This window comes from Hypanus sabinus, chromosome 22 (assembly GCF_030144855.1).
Source record: "Hypanus sabinus isolate sHypSab1 chromosome 22, sHypSab1.hap1, whole genome shotgun sequence".
Lineage (NCBI taxonomy): Eukaryota > Metazoa > Chordata > Chondrichthyes > Myliobatiformes > Dasyatidae > Hypanus > Hypanus sabinus.
This window is the reverse complement of record NC_082727.1, coordinates 34,481,096-34,499,856: the sequence shown is the minus strand read 5'-3', so window position 1 is coordinate 34,499,856 and position 18,761 is coordinate 34,481,096. Positions and strand designations below refer to the sequence as shown.

At 40.6% G+C, this 18,761-nt stretch overlaps 1 protein-coding gene across 5 annotated transcripts in view; it reads left to right on the top strand.

Annotated features, from left to right (window-relative positions):
• Positions 1 to 1,387: 1,387 nt before the first annotated feature.
• asah2 (N-acylsphingosine amidohydrolase 2) overlaps positions 1,388 to 18,761 on the top strand; it is an 87,095-nt gene continuing 69,721 nt past the window's right edge. The window contains exons 1-4 of one of the 5 annotated variants that reach the window (XM_059947440.1): positions 1,388 to 1,451; positions 2,806 to 2,904; positions 5,150 to 5,281; positions 10,621 to 10,709. In XM_059947440.1, coding sequence (XP_059803423.1) covers positions 5,164 to 5,281; positions 10,621 to 10,709 — 207 coding nt within the window. In that variant the 5' untranslated portion in view covers positions 1,388 to 1,451; positions 2,806 to 2,904; positions 5,150 to 5,163. Of the gene's footprint in view, positions 1,452 to 2,805; positions 2,905 to 4,753; positions 5,053 to 5,149; positions 5,282 to 9,907; positions 9,979 to 10,620; positions 10,710 to 18,761 lie in introns of those variants that run through there. The other 4 variants (XM_059947441.1, XM_059947439.1, XM_059947438.1 and 1 more) reach the window with 4 other exon arrangements.

Genomic DNA, 18,761 nt, shown 5'->3' with positions numbered 1-18,761 from the left:
ATGTGCACAATGGTGGGGAGGGCTTTACCCATGATGGACTGGGCCACACCAATTACTTCTTGAAGGATTTTCCATTCAAGGATGTTAGAGTTTCCATGCATGGTTGTAATGCAGCCAGTCAATATGCTTTCACTACGTATCTATAGAAGTTTGTCAAAATTTTAGATGTCATGCCAAATGTCCACAAACTCCTAATGAAGTAGAGACACTGCTGCGCTTTCTTCATAATTGCACTTACGTGTAGGGCCAGGATAGATCCTCTGAACAACCAAGAATTTAAAGTAGCTAATCTTCATCTATGATCATCCATTGAGGACTGACTGGAGGATGTCTGGTTTCCTTCTCCTGAAGTCTATAATCAGCTCCTTGGCCTTGCAGACAAGAGTAAGTGGTTGTTGTTATGACATCACTCAGCCAGATTTTCAGTCTCCCTCCTATATGCTAATTCATCACCATCTTTAATTCACCCTACGACTGGTGTAATCAGCAAACTTGAATGAAGCATTGAATCTGTGCTTAGCCACAGTTATAAGTATAAAGCAAGTAGAACAGGGGACTAAGCGCACAGCCTTGTGGTGCACCTGTGCTGATGGAGATTTTGGAAGAGATGACTGGGGTTTGCAAGTGAGAAAATTCTGGATCCAATAGCACAAGATGGTATTGAGGTCAACAAGGCCAATGTGCAAACTCTGCAAATAAAAATAATACTGGAAGTATGAGTTGTAAAGAATCTTTGAAAGTGAGTCTGTTGGTTGTAGAAACAGTTCAGAGTAGTGGTGATTGAAGTTATCTACACTGGTTCAGAAGCCTGATGATTGCTGATTAATGACTGCTCCTGAACCTGTTAGGCTAGCAGGCATAATCGAAACTCGAGCTAAGACTTTAGATTTGTACTGCAAGGTAAAGCGAATGATTGCTACTGGTGGAATTTCTTTCACAGTGGATGTGTCAAGCATTTTATTAAAGATATTTTAATGTGCAAATGATGCTTGCATTGCATGCTTAAACATAGGCCTCAAAGGTGAATCAGTGTTGTTTATTTCATTTGTTACAGTATACATATTAGTATTTCAACAACTATCCAAAATGTATACGATTAATTATGCCCACTGAACCAAAAACAGTATTTGCTAGGCTTCCTTCATGACAAGCATCTCCAAAACAATATTTTTGAAATCCTATTAACATGCCCCACCTTATCCCCTGGGGTAAATAACCTTTGATTTATATTTATTGCAGCAGATATTTCAAACCATAAATGGGAGCTGGAGGGCATTGGTTGGTACAATGCCATATGCAAAATATGCTTTCTTGCATGCTGTTGCAAGCAAAGCTGATTTTTTTAAACAATCAGCTAAATTTTGCTCACTCCTGTTAAGTCTTAACAAGTCACGGTGATAATTTATTATTTCAAACATGTATGGACCGGCAGACGATGATCGGAACATAAGGTGAAAATCCTATTTTCCAAAATTTGGCTAAGTCATTTGTGCAGATTGGAATGTGTTATTAATGACCGGAAAACTTAGGACTGTTGAATCTTCTGTATAATTATACTTAAGGATTTGCAGTCTGATGGAATAAGGAATAATGAAACAAACTGATGGACTCCAGATAAAAAGTTTCTCCAGATAAATTGTTTCTGGCTTCATCTATTAAGCTAGTGTGTTTGAATTAACAAGTAATGTGATTTTTCCTTTAATGTTATGTGCAAAGGTAACTTAAACTTTATTCAAACTTTGGGATTGCTGACTAATTTATTTATGGAATAAGTAAGTCAGACATTTCCTTTGTATTTGCCCTTTTAAGTTGTTATTTGACTTTTATTCTTAAGTGGATGCTTCAACTAAATTTGTTCAATTACAAAATGAGGTGAGGTTATGGAGAAGCAGTCAAATTGACAGAACCAAGAACACTAAAGACAACTAAAGTTGTGTGATATTGTAAACCAAAGCTGCTTATTCAATTCCACTACTGCGTAATATTCACAGCATTAGTGTGTGGGTTAAAAATAAAATCAACGCATTTGTGATTGTGCTATTTTTCTAAATTTCCCATGAAATTAATAACTAAAGTCATAAATCTACTTATTCATGATGGAACAGTATATCTGGTCACGTTTAACAGAATGGTGCCATTTATGCCCTCTGCCTCGAACCTCCATTTAGACCTCCTTAACTATCTACATCTGGTCATTGAGACCTACAACTCTTAAAAGTGTAGATTTTACTCATTTAAACACCAAATACAAATTCCTCTACGAGTTATCTAATTTCACTTTAAACTCTGTAATTTGCACCTTACAGAAAGGTTCAAGGATGTGGCTCACCAGATTTTCAAGAACAACTAGGAATGGGAAAGAATTCCTGTCCTTGCCAAACCCATGAAGGAGTAAAACAAAATGTTAGCATTCCAAAGTAAAGGGCAATGATCCATTTGATTCTGTAAGAGTGTAACTAAGCATAGTTGTACTTTCTTAACTCTTAAGATAACACAGACATCAGCAAAATTGTTCAAAGTACTCTCTTTATCAAGCTGATAATGCCACACTTAATTTGACATACTGTAAGGCAATAAGGTAACTTGTGAGATTAAATGTAAACAAATTCAATAATTGCTTGGTATTTGTATTTATTAAACCAGTTTTAGAATGAAATGTACATGCATTTTATCTTTTCAAGTTGATTTGTGTTACGGAATTTAGAAAATACAATAAGCAATTCTCTTCAATGAGCTGAAGACCAACCTGTGTTAGCTGCTTTGAGCCTTCAGTGGCAACAGCATAATTAGAGACTATCTAATCAGTTTAAGGGCAACGTACAATTCCTAGGCTGGAAACGGTCAACACATCTCAACGCCCTGAAGCATCGACTCTGCAGTCGAAGTAAATGGTTTGTAGTTAAGGTAAGATTGCTATTGATTAACGTGGTATTTTTTTTAATAGATTTGTGAGGTAAAACTGATGTGCTTTATTCTGATGTTAAAATTATTCTGACTGAACGTAAGTGGACGATTGAAAGTCATTGGAAGATAATTGTCAAATGAGCGGTTGTTGTATTTAATAAATGGTTGCCTGCTCTGTTTTCGGTTTGACAGCATATACTTTCCAAAGCAACGTCTAGGCCAGTTGTTCAGCTTCTTAACTTGGGGGTTTCTAACCTACATTGAGGTTATTTGCTAAAAATGACTCAATCTGTGAGGCTTTGGGCTATGGTTTTATGTAGACCAATTAGAATTGTGGTTTGATTTGCACGCACCAAATGTTAAGCTTCTGAAATTGATTCCGAGTACTTGATGTTGATGTATTTTCCAAATCATGGCATGTTTTGGGTTTTATTACCTTGAAAAATTTTCTGGGATGTGTGTTTCAGATGATTGGTAGGCAAATATCTGCTCCAGGATCCTGGAAGTATAAATGTGCACTGACTGAAACATTAACTTTAATAGTAGGTAAAGAGTAACAAACTTACACCCAGTGGTCACTTTAATGAATATACCTGTACTCCTCCTTATTAGAAGTATCAGCCAATCATGTGATAACAACTCAATGCTCAAGAGGTTCAGTTTTTGTTCAGACCAAACATCAGAATGGAGAAGAAAAGTGATCTATGCGACTTTGACTGTGAACTTATTGTTGGTGCTGGACAGTGTGGTTTGAGTATCTTAGAAACTGCAGATCTCCAGGGATATTCATGCACAGCAATCTCTGGAGTTTACAGAGAATTGTGTGAAAAACAAAAAAACATCCAGGAGCAGCAGTTCTGTGGGGGGGAGCTGCCCCGTGAATGTCAGGGGTGAATGGATAGATTGGTTCAAGGCAACAGGAAGGCAACAGTAACTCAAATAACCACACATTACAATAGTGGTGTGCAGAAGAGCATCTCCGAGTGCACAACAAGTCGAACCTTTAATCTTTAACATAAGCTCACTGTGGCCACTCCATTAGGTGGATGTGCATTGAAATAGCACAAAGCAATGCCACCAATGAGAAGGGCAGCTGACATAAGGCTGGTCACATGAAACCATCTAACATTAAAAGTGTACAGAAAGAGGACACAGTGCGTAGACAGCACTAGAGAGGGTAGGACCCCATGGTGCCGTCGTTGCCAGTGGATGCGGAACTATTCAGACCAGAGCAGGGCTGATAAGTACATGAGTAACTTGAGAATGTGGCACCACCAGCACAGGGTGAGAGTTACTGGCACCATCCAGTGCAGAGTGAGAGAGTTACTGACACCATTCAGTGCAGAGTGAGGGCAGTTACTGACACCATCCAGAGTAGAGTGAGACGTTTACTGGCACAATGCAGTGCAGAGTGAGGGGTTTCTGGTACCATCCAGTGCAGAATATAACTGTTAAAAAAGAATAAAGTAACAACAACAGCAAAAATAAGTTCCATTCCTTCTTCTCACACACTCACACATAGACCTTTAACCCAGCCTCCAGAAGACCTGGCCTGCAAAGGTTGGGCTTGGGGCTGGGACAACATCAGCGGACACGTCTGGTGAATGAGCCTGAACTTATGGGTTCCAATTCATACCTTAGGCTATGATCCTCGGCATCAATGCCAGGTCATGCCGATTGTCACGCACTAGGCCTTGAACTCTGGACTTGCTGATAATGGGAACCTGAGCACTAGCCCTCGCACTCTGGTTTCATTGATTGGTGAACCCAGGGCATTCGTCGGAACTCATCTTGTTTAAATATGCTCATCACGCTTGAAAGAATGACGTAGTGTATTTGTTCCTGAATTGCATAACTCTTCTCGTTGCCTGAATCGACCTGTAAAACAGTTGCACTTTCAAGAGGCTGAACTTTCATGCTTTGCGGGAAGACATTTACTGCAAAAGCTGCCAAACCTGACGGAGGGCCACCAGCTAACTACCCCTCAGAAATTTATGACTTTGTACCTGCCAACATTACTCATATTCTGGGAGCCAAACAAATAGCTTACCTATGATATTTATGACTTTTCTGTTTGCAGCTACAGCACAAATAAGGTGAACCTGTTTCTCAAGTGCATCACTCTAGGATAGCAGTGGTCAATATATGGTAACTTGGCCATTGCTATTATAATGCAAATTGTATCTTGTGGGTGGTTTACATTGTTATTTTTTTAACTAACTCTATTTGCTGTATTCCACATCAGGTTGGATCTGCGAGATGGGTTCTAAAAATGCTACATCCTTTCAGATCTCTTTTGCTGTTCTGTTTGTCCTCATGACGGCGGTGACCGTGGCCGTCATTGCAGTTTTCTTCGTTTCTGTCCGATCGGAAGCTGGTAAGTGGGCAATATGGGTTGTGGGATGGTGGCACTGTTGATTATCACTTGTGGGGTGTAGTGTAAATTTTATCTGGATAAAGCAGCAAGGCAGCTTTGGTTAATACCAGCCGGTGGTCTAGTGGCATCAGCAGCGGGCTTCAAGACGAGTGGTCCTGGGTTTGAATCTGGCTGCCTTCTTGAATGCTTTCCACCCGTGCTGGGTTGAGCATTGAGCTAGCAACTTAGCCTCATAAAAAACAGACAAAAATTCTAAAGAAATGGCAAAATTACCACCTGAAGCCCGCGCCACAAGGCTTGGAAAGGAAGAAAACGAGTTTTGTTACAAAGCGATGTTTATAGCAATACTGGGGCTACTTCATTAATAATCTATCATCAAAGAAAGAGATTGTGCTATAACATTTTTTAAATCTTAAGGTCAAATTCAAGTCCTTCAGAACTAGTTGGTGCAGCAGTACAGAGATCAATGTACACAAACTAATCTGGTAAATCACTGAGCAATAATTAACTAAGTAATCCATTCATTTAGAGATAATCAGACTGGATTCATGTAAACAGTGCCATATAGTGGTTGACTTTCAACCAACCAAATGTGTAGGGCCGTTATTTGATTATGTTGAAACAGAATAGTCATGGGTGTTAAGCTAATTTCCATGTGTTTTGGGTAAACAGCATATATGGGGGAATCTTGGCAGTGAGTCCTGCCTATTGAAATCGGCTTTCTCAACTCAAATAATTGAGCAGTTGAGGTGAACGTTCACTTGAAGTGAACACAGTTGTATTTAAAGAGATAGAATGCAGGTACAAAAGTTCACAGCTTTGGAATCTCAGCCTGTCACGAATAACCCACCACAGATTGAATTGCTTCAGCATGGACTAGATGGGCCAAATAGCGTATTTCAATGCTGTATTTTTCTATGACTCTAAAAGCACAGTGGCACAATTGGAACAACCACGGTAAGTCTAACACAATGAACGGTAGAGCACTGAGGAGTGTGGTAGAACAAAGGGATCTGGGAATACAGGTCCATAATTCATTGCAACTAGCATCACAGGTTGGGAGGGTCATAAAGAAAGCTTTTGGCATCAATGAAGGCCAATATTAGAGATGGTATTTTTGTTGAAGTTGTATTAGATGTTGGTGAGGCATAATTTGGAGTACTGTGCAGTTTTGGTCACCTACCCACAGAAAAATATGTAAACAAGGTTGAAAGAGTACAGAGAACATTTGCAATAATGTTGCTGGGTCTGGAGGACCTGAGTTATAAGGAAAGATTGAATAGGTTAGGACTGTATTCTTTAGAACTCAGAAGATTGAGAGGAGATGCGATAGAGGTATACAGTACAAGATTATGTGTGGCATAGATAGGGTAAATGCAAGCAGGCTTTTTCCACTGAGGTTGGGTGGACTACAGCTTCTTCACTCAGAGAGCTGTGAGAGTGTGGAATGAGCTGCCAGCACAAGGGGTGCATGCAAGCTTGATTTCAATGTTTAAGAGAAGTTTGGATAGGTACATGGAGAGTAGCGGTATGGAGGGCTATGGTCCTGGTGCAGATCGATGGGAGTGGGCAGTTTAAATGGTTTCAGCATGGGCTAGATGGGCTGAACGTCCTGTTTCTGTGCTGTACTTCTCTAAAAGCAGAGTGGCACAGCTCATAGAATTGCTGCCACACTGCTCCACTGGTGACAGTTTCATGTTCTCTCTGTGACGTCAGTGCTTCAGTTTCCAGCCACAACCCAGTACCTGTGGGGTGTTTAGCTAAATGGTCACCGCTGATTCCCTCTTGCATGTGGCTGAATGGTAGAATAGGGGAGGTGTTCAGAAAAAATAGGCTGCAGTGAAATTTTAATAGAGAATGGATTACTATATGACCTGGAAATGTCACCAGGGATCACACGTTTTCCCACAGTGAAGTATTGGAAATTAGCTTTGCTGCTGTTTTCAGGTTTCTTTAAAGTGACCCAAAAGCACACTGTTCTGATCAGAGCCTATGACTAGAAACACAGTTGACATATAAAGTGATGTCACTGACCTGCTGATTTTAGAATAGATCACACGCTAACTCGAGTAGATTGTCTCCTGATGCAGCTTGTGTTAAACCCAAGAAGCAGAAATATATGTTCAGAAGCCTCAGAAGATGGGACATAACTGTCCCTCACCCTGCATTTCTACAGAAGGGTAGAACAAACACTTTCTGAGCATCAGGCTCATCTGAACTGAGCCTGGCACAAACAAAATTGTTGGGTTAACATAGCACTGACCAGTCTAGTGACTGCACCAGACTTAAAATAACACAATAACTAATGTACATGAGCCGCAGACCAACATATTGTACATGCACCACAGTTTCCTCTTTCAAAAATAAACAAGTCCTGTATAGATAAGTGACTATATTCAACTTACCATCTTCCCTTCAGATCCATTTCCCCGTTTGTTTTGCTGAACTTACTCTTTCTCAGATACCCATCAACTCTTAAAAGGTAAAATCCCATAAGTCATAATTTCCCTTCATTTTACAGTCTACATGGATTGATGGTTTCCTGCTGTAAAGGTCTTTGGCCAGAGCCCATGAAGATGAAAGAGTCGGCTGCCCTTTCATTAATGGTACATGCCATCATAGCCACCTCTTCAACCAACTTAATCGCTCTCATTATAGCTGGCCATTTCCAGCTCCTTTCTGGCAATCCCACTTAGTTTTTGAAATGTAGTATTCTGAGTATTAATGCCTTATTCTGACTGGCAAATCTGTGCAATAATCTATTATTCTGCTCAAATCAAAGCATGGTCAAATTGCAGTATCTCTCTTGGTTCCTCAAAAAGTGCTGGATACATCTCAGTCTATCACAGGCAAAACCATCCCCACCATCGAGCACAATGACATGAAGCATGGCTACAAGAAAGCAGCATCATCAAGGACCCACACCATCCAGGTCAGGCACACTTCCCACTGCTGCTATTGGGAAGGAGGGACAAGAGCCTTAGGTCCCACACTACCAGATTAAGGAACAGCTATTACCCTTCAATCACCATGGATAAGTTCACTCACATCAACTCCGAACTGGTTCTACAACGTACGGACTTGCTTTCCAACTCATCTTCTCAGTATAATTCATTTGCTTATTTTATTTGAACAGTTGTCATCTTTTGCACATTAGTTGTTTGTCAGTTTTTGTGTGTAGTTTTTCACTGACTTTATTGCATTTCCCTGTTCTGCTGTGAATGCCCGCAAGAAAATGAATTTCAGAGTGGCATATGGTGATTCTTCTTCTTCTTACAGAAACATCTGCATGATGCTAAGCTAGGGCACATCATCAGTGATGTTATCTGGGGTTGTCAGATGCTTTGGGTCTTTCAACATCATACACCCTCGCCCAGGCGGCCTGACCGGGTTTGGTCAGACCCTGGCCTGTGCCCTAGCAGCAACCCACGGATCTGCCATCTTGACGCTTTCTCTGCTGCATCTGTGGTGGTAGAAATGACTCTCCTTCCTCTCTCTCCCGTGATTCCAAATGCAGAATATACTTTACAGAGCAACTGGCCTGCAAAGCCACGAATCCCAACCTCCACGACATACTATATGGGTACTTTGATGATAAATTTATTTTGAACTTTGAAGTCACATCATAATAGTTCCCTCCTCTGGGCATGTGATGACATGTACTGAATTTGTCACTGAAACATTTCAGCTAGAACTAGGTTAAAAAGGTGACTTTAATTCCCAACCACTTTGTCAAGAGAGATATCGACTTTGTTATATGAAGCCATCAAGTTAACCAATGTTGTGTGAAGGTCCGAGTCTATTTCCTATAATGCCATGAATTTTTTCGCTCATGGTTCACTGCATTTTGTTCCTCTGCAATTTTGCTGTAACCTCTGTGGTGTTATTGAAGAGTATATCTGACTTAATGCTAAACACTTATCGATTCTATCATATTTATCAAGTTGTCAGATGTTACCCTTCAACCATCAGGCTCCTGAACCAGTGTGGATAACTTCGCTCACCTGAGATCTGAACTGATTCCACAATCTGTGGGCTCCCTCTTCAATTTGTGTTCTCAATATTATTCTGTACTATTTTTGTATTACACGATTTACCTTCTTTTGCACATTGGTTGTTTGTCAGTCTTTGTGTGTAGTTTTTCACTGACTCTACCGTATTTCCTTGCCTTACTGTGGCTGTCTGCAAGAAAATGTATCTTGGGGTAATATATGGTGGCACATACGTACTTTGATAATAAATTTACTTTAAACTTTGATGTACTAATCCTTTCCTTTATTTGCGTCCTTTTTCTGTGCTGCTACTTAGTTCAGAATTGAGGAAATAGCCTTCTCTTTTAAATCACGTGTGCCTCTTTTACTTGAGCTCTTTGTGGTAAGTATTCATTCTTTTGCCAGCGTAGTAAATATGTTAATTATGGACTTTTAGAATATAATGTGAATTCATTTTGACCTAGAACATCAAGGAAGTGTGCCTTTATTGTAGGTGTTGACTCTGTAAGTATGGCAGATTAGCATTGCTCAATTAGTTATGCGGCACCCTTTCTTAGGTAACAGTGACCTCACGGGTCTTAACGTAGCCGCTAGTAAGCCATACAGCAATATACATAACCACACCCAGGCTCCAATAAGACTGAACATGGAAACACAGCTCTCTGATTGCAGATGCAACATTCGGGACCCATGAACTCTAATGGGGTGAGGCCTCCTGTTACACTTGTTGCAGCAGGTTCTTCCACACGAATGATCTCTTCAGCTTCTGGTTCTCCAGCCTTGAGGGTAGATTGGCAGTACATCTGCACTGCTAGCAGAATTGATTGCAAAAATTCTCGGCCAGGAATGGAAGTCAGATTCTTCGAATAGTTGTATTTAAATCCTCATGTATTTGCTTATTTTTTTTTCTTCCTGTCACTTATGTTTAAACCTCAGTAATGACATAATTCAAAAGATTAGCCGACACAGAATGCTGGAGGAACCCAGTAGGCCAGGTAGCTTCTATGACAGGAGTTCCCAACCTGGGGTCCATGGGCCCCTTGCCTAATGGTATTGGTCCCTGGCATGAAAAAGGTTAAGAACCCCTGACCTATGAAAAGGAATGGCCTGATGAAGGGCCATTGACATGAAAGCACTGACTGTTTATTTCTTTCCATAGATACTACATAACCTGCTGAATTCCTCCAGCATTTTGTATGTGTCAATCTGGATTTTCAGCATCTGCAGAACCTCCTGTGTTTATAATTCAAAAGATTGTAAGATATCAGCATGACAATGTGAAATTCAGGGATGACAGCTAAAATTATTGTCCACTGTCTCTTCTAACCTACTTGATTTGTGTTTCAGATTTAAAATCCACTGAAGAGCCCTCTACCCATTACCAGATCGGTGCTGGGCGTGCTGATTGCACCGGGCCAATTGCAAACCTACCTATGGTACGATAATCTGTCTCCAGAGCTGTTTGTTGTGTTAGCTTCTCTGTGCCAGAATACTTCGACAATTTCCAATGCTGCCCTGTTGGATCCTAATGCTTTTGCGATCCAAAGGTTCTGCAGAAGTCAAGAATGAGGCATAAAACTCGATGCCTAAGGCTGTTTTATTAAATGTTGCACCCATGAAAAATGAGCAAGAAAGTGCAGTTGTGGTCATCTCATAATCAGACTAAGGATAACAAAAAAAATCCACTGATAACATTAATTAGCCTATAAAATAGCCAGATTCAAGTGGCGTGGCACATGCTGCTGAAAAATATGAACCATGAACTATGATGATAATGAACTATGAAACAGAGGCAAGTGTATCATAACTACTGGGAAATTCACTGAACAATTACCATGTATATAGCTGATCATATAAAAATACAAGCAAGCCTAGGAAGTTAAACTACAAGAAAAATAACAATTCGACACGTCAATCCAAGAAACCAAACCCACCCTTCCTACATCCTATTCTATCCTTGTTTTGGATTCCTCATCAAAAAAAATTCTTCTCTCTTTCTAAATTTTACTGGGTCTTCTAACCACTTTAAAAGTCCAAGTTAAATTTGTCCTGTATATTAAATACTACAAATAGTAAAGAACATAAAATCAGATTTATGCGACCTGCTTTAATCCTTTAAATCCTGGTATAATTCTGGTGAACTTGAGCTGCATGTTCTCCATGGTCTGAGGGAAATGATTGCATATTTCCAAGCAATACTTGGTGAAGGTTCTGTGCTGAAGGTATAGAACTGAAGTATGCTTTTTTTTGTGTGTTCTAAATGAAGTCCAGCATTACTCCAACCTGATTTGTGACTTGTACCTTTAGCCTTTACTGGTATATAGACACACCTTTGATCCTGCAAAGTCAGTAATTTGTCAAATGTAGAGAAACGTATTTTAAGTCCAAAGTGACTTTGTCAGACATTAGTGCACTGAACCTTATTTTTTTTTCACAATGGTGTCTATCTACTTCATCTCTCTATTTAAATTTCTACATTTAAATTTCTGCTCCTCCCAATAAATTGGGTCAAATGTTCCAACAAACAGAGAGCTGAGTTTCCGTCCAGTGAGCTCTCCTGAGCTTAGTTTCCTAGAAGGTGGGCAGCTTTGCATGGAACTTATTTGTGTACGAGCAGCTAGTCCGCCTCTGAACTGGCCCTAGCAGATGATGAAGTCCTGGCCGCATGTTCATCAGCTGTCAAAAGCAGTTACTGATCCAAACCCCTCACATGGTCTCACCTATCACCTGCCTGCTTGTACTCATTCCCCTCCCTGAGCTTCTTATTCTGGCTTATTCCTTTCCAGTCCCAATGAAGGGTCTCAGTCTGAAATGTCAGCTGCTTATTCCTCTCCATAGATGCCTGACCAACAGAGTTCCTCCAGCATCTGCCGAATTCTTGAGTTTATGAGTTACTGGTCCCGGTCTTTAATTTCAATAACTAACTGGCTATCTTTTAGTTACTGTGCTTATAACTTCAGATGATATGAGAGAGCCCTTTCGAAAACAGTTGTACTTCGTTCAATTTCTGATAGTTACATCTCACACGCCACTCTTGGCTGGGTGAAGTTCTTACAGGGAGATCATGCGTTATTGATGGGTAGATTCCAATGTACAAAGAGTGTCATCAAATTTTCCAGTAACTAGTACACTCTTCTGTTTATTGCTGTTCATTTCTGAAAACAATAGAATTTCAGGAGGATTTTCTTAATTTGGGAACAATTTGATCCCTTTAGCTCTGTGGTGCCTTTTTTATTTTCAGCTCCTTCCTACTTTGTTAAATCTAGCATATTTCCTGAGTGTCTCATGTTAACAAGCCAATGAAGATAATAATCATGGGTGTGTTCTGGAAACCCTTCCCACTTTAATCATAATGCTCTCCCGAATAATATTCCTTTATTATCTGTTAATTCACCTGGGTGGACAATGTATGAGCAGCAGCATCTGTTGAAAAGCCTCCTTTCAGTATCTGTAAACTGATCGCTGATTTAACCATCACTCCACCCATAATTCTCTCTCCCTCGTGAAATGATAAAGGTTGAAGTTCATTCCAGTGTGGCTCCTACCCACATTCACACCAAGGCTGTAAATATAATATCCCTCGATTCCGGTTCTGGTTTCATTCCTGACATTTTGCATTTATAAGTGTAAAAGCAAGAACTTCAGTTAAAAAGACTTCTTACCACTTACTTCTGCTTCTCCCTTATTTACTCACAGTTCCTCTTCACATCTCTTTTATACTGTCTCAAGTTTCTAAGCCAGCTGCTGCAGTGCTCATTCCAGGACACCACAGCCATGCAGCTAGTAAAGCAGCTGACTTACACCCCTAGTGGCCTGGAACCGATGGAGCTTTCCCTACATGGGTTTCCTCTGGGTGCTCCAATTTCCTCCCATTTCTCAAAGACACGTGGGTTTGTAAGTTAATCTGTGACAGACATTGCCTAATGGATTGGTGAGTGGTAGAACCTGGGCGTAAGTTTGAGGAATATATATAATAAGGGACGGAATTAGTGTAGGATCAGTGTAAATGGGTGCCTAATGGTTAGTGTGGACTTGATGGGCCAAGGAGTCACTTTCTGCACTGTAATACTCCATAACTTTCTGAAGTAAGCCTTTCCACCATGAATATTAGTTTAAGGTTTCACACTAGGAAACTTGGTTTGGAATCCCTATATAAAAACTAATTCCTTTCCTGTTTATCCCCTTCCTCTTTGCTACATTCCTTTCCAGACTTAGATTTAGTCAGAAGCAGCTGAATTTAACTACAAGCTTTAAAATAGAGAGTTCTTTAAGAGTGAAAATAAATCTATGGTCATAAAGCTACTTTTATAACTAGGCTTACTTTGTGAATTGGCTAGTGTGCTAGATGAGCACGTTCCTTTAAAAAAAATCATGTTTTAGACTTCGTCACATTAGTCTTATCATGAGAATATCAAAGCAATTCATACAGGAATTCCCCAGCTGCCAGAGCCTCATTGGTTAACAGAGAGTTGTAAACCTTACTAAGGATAGTGCAAAAATTATCTTTAGTTGCTATTGCTTGGCCTTTAACTATATGTCAATCTATCTTCGTAATTATGCAGTGTCAATGAATGAGGACTGGTGGAGAACAGAAGCATCAAAGTTCTCTTCCATTCCTCGAAAATCCCAAAAGAGCAAATTGAACATGGACCTTTGTTTTTTGAGGTTAGAGTACAAGTTCTTCTTTAATTCTGCAAAGCTTTGATAATGCAATTTCTGATTTTTGATTCCAAAGGAAGAATACACGTACCATTCCTTGGAGGCAGAGCAGCATTAATTTACTGGGTGAAAGGTTGCAGAAAACTTGAGCCAGGTGGAACTATATTCCGTGATAGTGAGAGGAATGAGTGACATCTTCCTTTTCGTACAAGAAAATCTTTGAACTTGCCTTGAATTTGGCTTCTCCAAAGGCAACCTGATGTTAAAGTAAGAGCTAGTCCAATTATTAGTGGTGAACCCAACATGGCTTCTTTGACATTATTGGAAACCTACGGTGAAAGGCATGGTGTTTGGACAAGCTCCACCAACAAAATAAGTGAAAAATAAAAACCTTGGGCTCAGCTAGCTGCCAAAGGTTTTTTTTTAACTGAATGTCTAGTTCCATGAGGTAATGTTGCACCTCTATACAATCCTGGTTAGACCACACTAGGAATATTGTGTTCAGTTCTGGTCACCTCACTACAGGAAGGACATGAAAGCTTTAGAGAGGGTGTAGAGGAGATTTACCATATTGATACCTGGATTAGAGAACATGTCTTATGAGGATAGATTTAGCAAACTAGGGTTTTACTCTTTAGAGCGAAGAAGGACGAGAGGTGACTTGATAGAGGCATACAAAATGATGAGGCATAAATCGAGTGGATAGATAGAAATGTTTTCCCAGGGCAGAAGTGGCTATTACCAGGGGGTATAATTTTAAGGTGATTGGAGGAAAGTATGGGGGTGGGGGGATATCAGAAGTAAGATTTTTACAAAGAAATTGGTGAGTGCATGCAATGCCTTGACAAAGGTTGTGCTAGAGGCAGATATATTAGGGGCCATTTAAGAAAGTGTCAGATAGACACATTTTAGGTTCAACGAGAAAAATCGAGCAGTTATCTGTAGAACTGGCAGTATTTCTCTACAAAATCAGAACCATAACGTTCTGCAAAGGATTGAGAATGTAATTGCCAAGAAGGTATTTCCCCTGACTGGGGAATCTAGAAGTAAGGACAACGTTTTAGGTCTAGGGGTTGAGCACATAAAACATAGAACCATACAACCATAGAACATGTATAGCATAGGCTACAATGTCGTGCCGAGCCAGCTAAAAAACAAATCAAAAGCACTCAAACACTAATCCCTTCTACCTACACCACATCCATACCCCTCCATTGTCCTTACATCCACGTGCCTATCCAAACATCTCTTAAAAGCCTCTAATGTATTTCCCTCTACCACCACACCAGCCAACACATTCCAAGCATCCACCACTCTCTGAGTAAAAAACCTAGCCCTCACATTCCCCTTGAACCTACCCCCTCTCACCTTCAATGCAAGCCCTGTGGTATCAGACATTTCAACTCCAGGAAACAGATACTTCCTGTCTAATCTATCTATGCCTCAGTAATCTTATAAACCTCTGTCAGATCTCCCCTTAATCTCCGATGCTCCAGAAAAAAACAACCCAAGCTTATCTAGCCTCTCATGAGAGCACATGCCCTCTAAACCAGATAGCATCTTGGTACAGCACTCTGCACCCTCCCAGAGCCTCAACATCCTTCCTACAGAGGGGCGACCAGAACTGTATGCAATACTCCAGATGTGGCCTGACCAGAGCTTTATAAAGCTGCAACATAACCTCTTGACTTCTGAACTTAATCCCTTGACTAATGAGAGCAAGCATTCCATAAGCCTTCTTAACCACCTTATCGAACTGTGTAGCTGCTCTCGACGAGCTATGAACTTGGATCCCAAAATCTCTCTGCTATACAACACTGTTAAGGATCTTGCCCATAACACTATACTGTCTCCTTGCATTTGCATTACCAAGGTGCAACACCTCACATTTATCTGGGTTAAACTCCATCTGTCATTTCTCTGCCCATATCTGCAACTGATCTATATTGTGCTGTATTCTTTGCCAGTCTTCTGTACAACTCCACCAATCTTGGTATCATCCACACACTTATTAACCCAACCATCTGCATTTTCATCCAGGTCATTTATATACATCACAAACAGCAAAGGTCCCAGCACAGGTCCCTACAGAACAGCACTAATTATAAGCCTCCAGCTTGAATAAGTCCCTTCAACCACCACCCTCTGTTTTCTATGTGCAAGCCAGTTCTGAATCCAAACAGCCAGTTTGCGGTGCACCCTATGCATCTTAATCTTCTGGATTAAACTCTCATGAGGGACTTTGTTAAACACTTTACTAAAACCTATGTAGACAACATCCACTGCTCTACCCTCATCAATCCCTCTTGTCACCTTGTCAAAAAACTCAAGTTGGTAAGGCACAACTTGCCCCCCTGGCTCTCCCAAGTTAGGCCATGGGTTTCCAAATGCTCATACATCCTATCCCAAAGAATTTTCTCCAGCAATTTCCCTACGACTAACATGAGACTCACCAGTCTATAGTTCCCAGTATTTTCCCTTGTTCCCTTCTTAAACAGAGGTACAACATTAGCCACTCGCCTGTCCTCTGGGACCTTAACTGTGGTTAGAGAGGACACAAAGATACTGGTCAAGGCCCAGCAATCTCATCTGTTGCCTCCTTCAATAACCTGGGATAAATCCCATCAGACCCTGGGGTCTTATCCAACTTAATACTCATTAGGAGGCCCAGCACTTCCTACTCCTTGACCTCTAAACACCCTAAAGTATTTATGCATTCAGCACTCACCTTCTGGTTCTTCATATCCTTTTCCTCAGTAAATACTGAAGCAAAGTACTCATTAAGTACCTCACTCACATTCTCTGCATCCAAGTGAATGTACCCCCCTTTATCCTTGAGTGGTCCCACACTTTCCCTAGTTTCCCACACTTGATGTATGTATAGAATGCCTTGCAGAGGACTTTTCATGGCCCCTCCTGGCTGTCCTAATTCCCTTCTTTAGTTATTTTCTGGCTAATTTATAATCTTTGTGTGCTTTGTCTGATTCTGCCTTCTTAAGGTTTATATACTTTTTTGTTTTCTTCTTGACTAAATTCGTCACCTCTCTGGACATCCATGGCTCTCTTATCTTTCCATCCCGTCCTTCCTTCAAAAAGGAGTATGCCTCCCCTGTACACTGATCTTTGAACAATCTCCACGTCTGATGTGAACTTGCCAGAAAAATAGGCATTACCAAGTAACGCCTCTTAGTTCCTGCCTCATGCCCTCATAACTTGCCCTACTCCAATTTAAAACTATCCTGAAAGTTAAGGATTTGTGGTCACTGTTCCCTAACTGCTCATTCATGAAAAAGTCAGTAACTTGGCCAGGCTCATTACCCAACACCGGATCCAGCACAGCCCCTCCTCTCATTGGACCGTCCACATGTTGATTTAAGAAGCCTTCCTACATATCTGTTCCTCAATGTCCAGTTGGCTATTTGGTGGTGGGGGGTCTGTAGTGCAATCCCATTGGTGAGATTACACCCTTCCTCTTCCTGAGCTCTACCCTAATGGACTCAGTGTCTGACCCTCCATTATGTCTCCCCTGAGTGCAGCTGTGATATTGTCCCTGATTAGTAGTGCAATCTCCACCCCCCCACCCCCCACCTTACCTGCTGCTCCATCTTTTTTAAAACTTGGAAAACCTGGTACATTATTCACACATTCCTGCCACCCTCTCAACCAAGACCAAGTTCCAGTAAAGGCTAAAGTACTGTAGTTCCTTTCTTTCTTTTTAAATCTTTTTATTAATTTTAAACAAACATAAATGAAACATGAATACAAAGTGTTTGAGAGTACATAATTAATAGTTTAAATAGACATTCATATAATAATAAAATATATAACCTCCCAAACTCATAACATTGATGAACAAAGAAATAAAAAAAAAAGACCCCAGAGAAAAAAAAACACTAACCAACATGGGCCATTGAATAATGTTAAGTACATATACAGTAGTGCCAATAACTCCGAACCTCCATCCAAACAATTAAGGATAATATAAGTAAGGTTTAGGAAAAGACAATTCAACTCATATGAAAATGGTCTCCAAGTTTCTTCAAATTTAACTGAACAACACTTCTAATTTTTTCTAAGCTCAAACAAGAAATGGTTTGAGAAAACCACTGAAATATAGTTGGAAGTAGTTCCATGTACTGGTCCATACTCACCCTTACCCATAATACTCCTAGGATTAAAATATGCACACTTCGAACTATCCAACCCATTGTACCTGTTATTTCAATTTTGCCTTTCATTCCTTTCCCTGACATCTACCTTCCATTCCAATACTTTTCTTACTGACCTGGGTCCAATTCCCAGCCTCCTGCAAAACTAGTTTAAGCTCCCCCAAATAGCATCAGCAAACCTCCTGGCTAGGATATGGGATTCCTCCAGTTCAGGTGCAACTTGTCCCTCTTGTACACGTCATTCCTTCCCCAGAAAATATTCCAATGACCCAAGATCTTGAAAACCTGTCTAATGCACCATCTCCTCAGTCTCTCAATCTACCATGCTCTCACCCCAATACTACCTGCATGAACCCGTGGCACTGGGGGTAATCCGAAGATTACTACCATGGAGGTCCTTCTCACAGCCTCTTTCCTAACTCTATATACTCATTGCGTAGGACCTCTTCCCTTTTTCCACTTATGTCATTGGTACCAATTTGCACCACAACCTCCGGCTGTTCACCCTCTCCCTTGAGAAAACCCTGCAGCCGATCTAATACATCCTGGACCCTAGCACCCAGGAGGCAGCACACCATCTCGGTGTCTCTTTTCCAGCCACAGTATCTCCTGTTTGTCCTAACTATTGAGTCCCTTATAACTACTGCACTGCCTGACGTT